Raw genomic sequence first — 9,563 nt, 5'->3', positions numbered from 1 at the left:
AAGGCTTCCGAATAAAGGAAGCTTCCGGAAGTTCGGATGGTCTAATTTATGTATATTTTCCTTTTTACCTTTTTACATACCACTGAGATCAAATTGAAAGGTGAATTTTATCTATTTCACACTTATACCAACGAATTTTCCAGTCATCATAGCACTTGCAAAAATGTTTCGTCGTGATGGCCATCGGAGCCTTCATCGATTCAGCTTTTATATCCTCAATTGAGTTAAAACGGTGTCCACGGAGTGGTCATGTGAATTTCCAAGTTTCCGGAAGTTAAATGAAGGTATATCAGGCGAATGCGGTGGTTGCGGCAGGATCTTAGTTGAAAATGTGGCGAAGTGATCAGGAATAACCAAGGCAGTATAAGATGGTACATTATCGCATTTCTTTGTTCAATAAATTCAGACATATGTATGTACATAGTAAAAATCGAAGAATTCACTTTTAGAGCCTCACAAAACGACGCGTATCTCAAATACTAATGAATATTGTGACGTGAAATTTAGCATAGATGTCACTAACAGTACTACTAACTAACAGAAAAAAAATTTACCGATTCGAAAAACAAGCGAGAGGTATAAATTAAAAATTCACTTTCAGTTTGAAGTAGTATATGAAGGACCAGGGGAGAGTAAAATAATATTGTTCCAATACTTTGGATAAAGTTGGGCTTATTTCTCGAATTAAGAGAAAAAAGACGAGACCAAGCATTTCTTTTAGGTGCGAATGGGATGCATTTAGAAGATGATATCGACATTGTCAGACGAATAAGACCCAAAATTGCCGGAAACAGTACGACAGTGTGTAACAATACAAGCGATCAAGACTCTAAACATAGTCAACGGAGAATGCATTCCATTCTTTTTATTAGAGTTTCGATTTGTGCGTTCATAATTGTGTTATGTATGAGTAAATTTGAAATTGACCAAGGTTATGCAACCGTTATCTTAACAGAGAATTTATGTCACTGTTGTCTCACACAACAGATGCTCTTCTTTCTCTCTTTTCTGTTCCAGAATGCTCTCTGGTGTTTCGCCTTTAACATTGTTCTGCTAATATTGCCCTTTTAGACTTGGCGGAAAATTTGGAAATGAAACGAAACGAAAAGAGAAATTGAATTTATGATTTTGCCTCAGTCATTCTCTGAACGCGAGTTACTAAAGTTATCTGTTTGTTGGGACGGTGTTTGTCGCGGTAACGTTTACGCACAGAAGTCATTTTGCTGAGTGAAGTGAAGAAATAGAAATTGTTATGTTTTTGTACATAAATACATGAGAATGGCGTGAATGCTACCAGAAACTGATTTGTTGGGATATTAATCAATCGAAAAATTGTGTTGTGATGTTATTGATATTGCTCTGCCAACAAGTGAATTGATTAAAATTTTAAAGTATAAATAAATTTTAAAGTGGATATAAAATTTTAAAGCAATATACATATATATATATACGACAACCAAATTGGATTTAAGAAACGGCAAGTTTTAATGAAATATAAATGGAATCGCCGCTGGAGTACTGAAAAGCTTCACTGTTGTGTATGAATTAGGTAAGGCTACGCTTTTTAGAATCTGTTCTTTTTAACTAAAGTCAGAAGTTATAAGTGTATGTATGTATGAACGCAACCAATGCGCGCTCTGTAGGGTCTGCATAATGCATTAATTAAGTTATTCAATAGCGTTAATAAAGCAAGCGAACACACATCACTCTTACTGCATGCATACATACTTACGCTTATGTGCATATGTTGAAATAGCTATATAAATACGTCTGAATATTTATACATATGGTAAATTGTGAATAGAACATACATTTCATATATGAAAGGATCACTCAAAAAATAATTTAGGAAAGCGATTTTTTCGTTTTAAATCAAATGCCCCATCGTTTTATTAAACTGACAAAATTACACATCCATACATATGTATGTGGTACAATGTCAGACAGTTAAACAATTTAATGATATGTTTTAAAGAAGATAAATGCATTAATATTTCTTGCTAGATGATAGTGCCACTTAACACAAATAAAAAAGTTTCCACACAAGAACTTCGTTTTGATCGCCTGTATGACAGCTATAAGATGTAGCAGCCCGATCTGGACAATTTCTTTCAATTTCAATTCAGATATTGTAGTTTTACCTTAAAAAGTAATCCATGTCAAAATTTCATGAAGATATCTCGTCAAATAAAAAAATTTGATTTTGATCGCTCAGCTTGTATGACAGATATGTATATGATATAGTGGCTCGATTTGGAGTATTTTTTCAGATATTATAGCGTTACCCTAAAAAATAATTCGTGCCAAATTTCGTGAAGATATCTCGTCAAATAAAAAAATTTCCTATGCAAGAACTTTATTTTAATCGTTCAACTTGTATCACAGCTACAACGTTATAGCAGTCCGATATTGGTACTGAGGAGGGGTTTAAGGGACGTGAATATCTTAAAAAGAGCGATATCTCAAAAATTGAAGTGCTAGTTTGCTTATATGCAGACTAAAACATCGTGACCATTATATGTACATACATACGTATGTGTCCTGCCATGGCGACTTCACTATTCTGTGCATTAACAGACGTTTACTCACCTCCTTTTACTACTCCACAGCTCTGCTATCGCTACTGGATTTTTGTTTAGCTGCACAGTGCAATGGTTAAGCAACGTTTCATCATTGCACCTTTTATTCCCTCTTACCTCTTACTTGACTTGCAGCATGCTGAACTAAAAGTATCGGCATATTCACATGCATGCAGATGTAAGTGTGTGTGTGTGTGTGTGTACAAATTGAAATGTATTTCTTTCAAAATGAGGAGATGCCTCATTCAAATAACTGAAAATTAGAAATGTTTTTACATATGTACACATGCGCATGCAACCAAACTTGTACTTATGCATGTGTGTGTGTGTGTAAGAGTCTTACTGCCCACGGAAAAAAGAAAGTACGCTTTGTTCTCGGTGTATTGTGCTCATCACGCTGAGATACCCATGACACTAGTCATTTTTCGATTTGTGGCATACATTGTGGTGCAGCGACATCGTTTTGTATATATGTATATACATATGTATGTGTATATAATGTGCGTACGCTGATATCGAAATTATAATATTGGTGTTATTAAAGAAATAAGGTTTCTTAATATCAGTTCAAACTGAGGAATTGTGACATATAGATATGCATACGTCTGGCGACGAAAATCGTTAACCACGCACGGGAATAAAAAGAAGTCATTGGGTGCCAAGTCAGGGCTGTACGGCGGATGACCCATCAATTCGACGTTTTGGCCGGTCAATAAGGCGCTGGTTTGAGCCAATGTGTGAGAGCTCGTCATGGTGCACAATGATTCGTCTTCTCTTGTCCGTTTTTCGAATTTCTCCGAAGACTTCAGGCAAACAAATGGTGGTGTACCACTCAGAATTGACCGTCCTACGTTGCTCAAGCGGAACAGTCGCCACCAGTTTTGCCGAAGAAACAGGCGACCATTTGCTTTGAAGTGCTTCTTCCACGAACAACTTTCGTTGGATTTGGCTCGTCTTGCAAGACCCACCCGGTCGATTGCTGTTTTGTTTCGGGCTCATACGCATAGATTCATGATTCGTCACCTGTGACGATCTTATAAACGTCTTTTGAAGCACCGCGATCGTATTTTTTCAGCATTTCTTTACACCAATCCACACGAGCCTTGTTTTGAGCGATTGTCAAATTGTGCGGGATCCAACGAGAACAAACCTTTTTTACGGCCAGGTGTTCATGCAATATCGAATGTATGCTGGTGGGAGAAATGCATAGGCATGCCTCTATCTGGAGGTATGTTACATGACGGTCTTGCATTATCAGTTCATGTACGGCATCGATGTTTTCTGGCACAACGGCTGTTTTTAGACGACCTTCACGGAATTCGTCTTTGAGCGAGCGTCGGCCACGATTGAATTCGTTGTTCCAGTTTTTCACAGTGCTGTAGGATGGTGCTTCATAGCCATACAAAAATTTTAGTTCATCGATGCACTCTTGTCGTGATAATCCACGTCGAAAGTTGTGAAAAATGATCGCACGAAAATGTTCACGAGTTAAATCCATTTTTTGGCCGAGATGAATTTTTTATTCCCTGTAAATAAAACAATTCCCGATTAAATGACAAAACGTTCTGAGTGATGTTATGCTAAAAAATGTCAAACTTTCCAATGGAAATGTCAGATTGCACCTGGCAACACTTAGTGTTGCCTAGGCCAGAAACTATATATAGCAGCCTCCGTAGTTGTGTTGGAATAATAATTCTGCACTCTAGACACCCGAAACTCGTTGTACTGTTCGTTGTAATAAAAGCAAAATCTTCTCAGTAATTGTCTCAATTAAATCTCAATCTTCTTTAAATCAGGAACTATAAATATGAATTCATGGACATTACTGAATTGTTCAACTTTCATTACATTTAAGCAACTAACTTCAGTGATGGAAGTATTATGATCTCTGTGATCGTCGTGAAGAAGGGGCTTTCAATTGACAACTAATTGAGTCATTACACTTGTTTAATTTTTAAGCATCATAGTATGTATACGAGGTTGTTGTGCCGTCGGCTTGCACAATTTAAGACGTACATACATATGTCAATGTGTTTTTTGGGTGTTTTTACGTGGCGGTTCCCAAATCCAGCGCACAACCCTGGGGAGGGATGTTCCGCTTTACACCTTAGTTCACCTTCAAATGAATTTTTTTGACTATCCAGAGGATAGGTCTAAGATCGCAAGTCTTGAGTTCAGCCATTTTTAAAAGAAACGTGTTTGGCCACTGCTTATTGAATGGCGCTCAGAGAACTTTCATTACTTGCGTGAACTTTTACACATGGTTTCATCTTCTCCAATACCCTTCACAGGAACAAAAGATTCCACACAAAAACTCGATTTTGATCGTCATTTTGTATGGGCAGCTACACAATATGCCATAGGGGTCTTACACCGAAAATACCTTGTCCAATAAAAAAGGTTTCCTTGCAAGAATCGTTCAGTTGATCGTTCAGTTTGTGTTGTATAGTGATCCGTTTATACGATATAGTGATCCGATATTGGTAGTTCCCATAATTGAAGAGCAATATCTCAAAACCTGAAGGACTGGTTCGCGTTTATACAAACAAATGGGCAGAAGAGCAGACAAACGGTTAAAACTGAAACAATTCAGCACGTATTGCAGATCAATTATATGAAAATTGTATAGGATATCCAACGTTTCCTTATGGGTGTTGCAAAGCCTGTTCTGGGTATTATAATTCTGAACTATTTAACATGCCCTGAAGCCTTCTGTTTTTTTCTGTTTGAATAAATAAATAATAGCAGTTAGTAACAAAAATAACGTCATAAAAGTGATGTGCAATTAAAATTATTGTATGGTAAGTCAAGCGATTTAAAATCTCCATGGGCTCCTGAAAATCGTTGGCTTGACTGCAGTATTGTTGTCATGCATTGAACGCCGAAAATATATTTTTTGATATTGGAAATATTAGCTCGACAAGTGATTCAGAACATACAAGGTTTAATGAAAGTATTGGACATTATAAAGACCCAAGAATACGCTCGTAGACGCTGACGTACGATAAACAAATTTATGAATTTTATCTCTGAAGAAATACTTCCATCAAAATTGAAATGTTTCCAATCAATAGTAGTTTCTAAACTGACATTTACATATGCTAAAGTGAAGCCTTGAAACCTCCCACATTTAATAAATGTCATCGAGAGCCATTATTAGTATGTACTTGTACATCTATCATCTATCCGAAATAATAAGATATCATATCATTCTCTATAGAATATACGTCGAAGAAGAAAAGTAACTGGAAGTTTTTCAAAACATTGAAAATGGCACAAGCGAATTTACAAAACGTTATTTATGTTATAAAAGCATTACAATGCTGGCTGTTTCTAAGCTATGGGTTCTCACAGTTAAAAGTAGCAGACTCGAGGATAAGTGGAATGACGTCCCCACTTGAAATTGATAAATCACATCAAATTATAGACTTAGATGATAATTTTCGCTTACTATGGACAATCACGGATAAGGATGCTATGTTTGAAGTACAAGTCCGAACTCATGGATACGTGGGATTTGGATTTTCAGCAAATGGAAGGCAAGAAGGTGCGGACATTGTTATTGGATGGGTGGATAAGGGGCAGACATTCTTCCAAGATCGCCATGTTTCAAGAACTGTGAACTCTACAGAGCCTCAAGTTGATGCCTCTCAGGATTACGTACTTCTAAAGGGGTACGAAAACACGACACATACTATCATAAGGTTTCGCCGAAAATTAGATACCTGCGACAGTGTTTACGATATTCCAATTACAGTAAGTAATTCGTTACAAAGATTTCCTATTAAACTTGTAGTATTTAGTTCATTAGTAAAGGTATGAAATCTTTATAGAACAACACTATGCGTTTAATGTTTCTATACGATGAGAACGATCCACCGAATAGTTTAGTAAGTCCTGGATCCTTACCCAACATAAGAAATGCTTGGCGTCAGTCGCGTTCAGTAGTTTTAACGGAACGTCCCATTCCTACGCAAAGCTTAGAAAACACTCGCAAATTGGAATTCCGTAATTCTGGAGTGGAGTTGCCATACGACGATGAAACTTTGATATGGTGTAAATTTTTCAAATTGAATGAAATGAAGAATAAAAATCATATTATTAAGGTTAGTATTAGTTATTGATAATTCGTGTTAAAATATAGATAATAAACATAGTTTTAAGAAATTTTATTATGTCATTTCCGTCTGTGTGCAAAATCTTAATATTGCATTTTGGTATATACAGTATGAGCCTATTTTCGATTCATCTTGGAGTGTTCAATATCTACAATATATTACGCTGTATGAATGCCAAGGAAGCGGAGCTGAACTCGAAGCATTAGCTCATGAACCAGGACAGCAGTGCCACAATATACGCAGCTCACCGCTATCACAGACATGTACTACATATATAGCCTCCTGGTCTCGTGGAAATTCTGTAAGCAAACCTAGCCTAAAAAAACCTTCTCTTTTAATAATAAATAACTTAAATTTTAGGAGTTTGTCTATCCACCTGAAGTTGGCTATCCCTTAGAAACGAATAATATGCGCTTTGTTATGATGGAAACACATTATAATAACTTGAATATTGATTTTGAGCAATTCAAAATAAATCACATGTTCGATAGTTCTGGTTTGATGTTACACATCACCGAAAAGTTGCGAGCGCATGATGCTGGATTAATGTCTATCGGTAAAGATACACTATGAATAAGAAATGTGTCATATATAATATTAACAACTGTTTCTTATTTTTTAGGCATCGAACCAAACTGGCATCATATTATTCCGCCGAGCCAAAAACGTGTGGTTTCACAAGGCCATTGCATAGAGCAGTGCACAGGCTCTTTATTTCCAACAGAGGGTATAGATATCTTTGCCACAATGTCGCGAACACACCAGATAGGCGTGGAAGTGAATCTACGCCAGGTAAAAAGCATTGATGACTATATATTTCTATACTCGTTATAGTAGTTTTCTTAAAGTGTTAAGCCTCTATATAACATGGTTATCTTTCTAGATACGAGAAACGCGAGAACTGGCTCCCATTATTGCTGACAGCAATATTGATCCGAATTATCAAGCATTTCGACGGTTACCGCAGGCTACACGCTCTCTTCCAGGCGACCGATTGATCGCTGAATGTGTTTATGATACATCCTCTCGTCAAGCAATCACTTTAGGTATATGAATTTGTCAAATTCTCTTTGTTTCTGTTTTTACAATTCAAATAATATCTCAGGTGGACCATCTATGAAGGAGGAAAGCTGTATGATTTTTGCGCTGTACTATCCAAAACAAAAGAAGCTCACATCATGTCATTCCTCGCCAAGTTTGTCGACTGTTTTACACTCTCTCGGAATTGAATACTTAAATGCGTAAGTCCTTAATTTTGCAAATTATATTAATAGACGCTTAAAGCGTATCGTTGATTCAACAGCAACTCTGATCCTGTGGTTATATCATTACCCGTGGAATTAAAAGGCATGACACTGGAAGAACGTTTATTAACTTATGATTGGGACAATCAGTTTAAGGCGTTTCAGGATATAACACTGAAAGGTGCCTTTAAAGCTGTATGCGAAATTGATAATTCAATGCCTAAGGTAATTAATTATACAGACAATTTCCTAAATATATATATTAAATGTTATATGTGTATTTTTTCTTTCTAGGTTTCTAACGCTTTAACTAGTTGGCCAACGAATATAACCGACACATATGAGCCACCAACTCTGTGCAGCCAACGAGCACATAGTAGAACCAACTTTGAAGAACAGAACACATACAATTTAAACGAAGTTTCAAGCAACGATTTGGTTGCATCGTCCGTGCGTAATAGCCGAAGCTCATTTAGTGAGACATTAGCATTGAGTAGAGAAGAAACTGTTGCGTCATCTACAAGGCGATTGTTCGGTGGTAGTTTGATCTTCCTAGTTTTAACTTTAATAATAAATTAAATGAAAAGAATTAAAAGAGAATGACTGTAATGATAAAGCAATATTTAATTGACAATGAAAGGAATCGCCCTTAAAATAATGTTGTAACCTTACCTTAACCAATACTCGTATATATAAGCAATAATGTGTGTAATGTTGATGTTAGAGTTCGTGATTAAAGTTGTGAGTCTTTCATATTTTAAGATAAATACATACATATATATATATACTAGTTAGTTATACATAACTGTAAAGCATACTAAAAACTTTAATCTTTAGTATGCCAAACCAAGCTGTGATATGTCTTAGCAGTACTTTATATAAGTAAGAAACAATATATAATATATGTGTATTTAGTATGTAGAAATGAATATGTAACTGTAAATCGACGATAAACGATAATAAAATCATATTTATTAGTTACCTATATTGTAACAGTGCGGAATTGTGTATAAAGATTAAGATTAGTATAAAATAAAACAAAAATACTGCTCAAAACTTAGATAATTTTCTATTCTTCCAATTATAAATATAACTTCCTTTAACTCCTATTGGAGCGTAGGGTCATTACAAAATCATTAAAGTCATTCTGGTTAATTGCTGAAATGATTCCGGTGGGTGCATATGTTCCTTAAATGATGTTCGGTCTCTCTTTTCGACACTGGCGGATTTCACCAAAGAATACAAAACAAGTTTGTGTATGGTCGTCTTTATGAGAAGTTCGTTGGTCAACTTATGGAAATTCATAATTCGGTGAAGGCAGGAGTTGCAAAAAGTTCCTAGTGAGTACTGATGTCGGTGACTAGGATTCAGAGACATATGTAGATAGAACACGGTTTTGTTGTTGGAGTTGAAGATACGGAGTTTGGTTTTGGCATTGTATTGTCATCAAACATCAGTGAAGTCATCGGATGAAAACGTTATAGGAAAAGTGCCCTTAAGGTTTGACAGCTAATGTCTCAAAATTGTCGAATTCGGTCTATAATTTATTCCGTAGAGAGCGTTCCTAGCTAACGAACGAGCGGCTAGTCAGTTGTCTCCGAGCACCTAGAGAGTCGGGATAA

General features: G+C 36.1%; 1 protein-coding gene across 1 annotated transcript; it reads left to right on the top strand.

Moving 5' to 3' along the window:
• The first annotated feature begins 1,155 nt into the window (after positions 1–1,155).
• Positions 1,156–9,001, top strand: LOC120777986 (MOXD1 homolog 2-like). The gene is made up of 10 exons (XM_040109625.1): positions 1,156–1,549; positions 5,800–6,335; positions 6,413–6,685; positions 6,807–6,998; positions 7,058–7,253; positions 7,320–7,489; positions 7,581–7,743; positions 7,803–7,938; positions 8,001–8,166; positions 8,236–9,001. The coding sequence occupies exons 2-10, from the start codon at positions 5,850–5,852 to the stop codon at positions 8,518–8,520; spliced, it is 2,067 nt and encodes a 688-aa protein (XP_039965559.1). The 5' UTR covers positions 1,156–1,549; positions 5,800–5,849; the 3' UTR covers positions 8,521–9,001.
• Positions 9,002–9,563: the final 562 nt, after the last annotated feature.

The sequence above is a fragment of the Bactrocera tryoni genome, chromosome 5 (genome assembly GCF_016617805.1).
Source record: "Bactrocera tryoni isolate S06 chromosome 5, CSIRO_BtryS06_freeze2, whole genome shotgun sequence".
Lineage (NCBI taxonomy): Eukaryota > Metazoa > Arthropoda > Insecta > Diptera > Tephritidae > Bactrocera > Bactrocera tryoni.
This window is presented reverse-complemented; position numbering and strand designations above follow the sequence as displayed.

Bases quoted from the DNA above. Each gene is read 5' to 3' on its own strand.
- LOC120777986 (XM_040109625.1), top strand. From the start codon at position 5,850: ATGGCACAAGCGAATTTACAAAACGTTATTTATGTTATAAAAGCATTA. The intron at 7,490-7,580 runs GTAAAAAGCATT...TTATCTTTCTAG, and splicing joins TGGAAGTGAATCTACGCCAG to ATACGAGAAACGCGAGAACT. The intron at 7,744-7,802 runs GTATATGAATTT...ATAATATCTCAG, and splicing joins TCGTCAAGCAATCACTTTAG to GTGGACCATCTATGAAGGAG.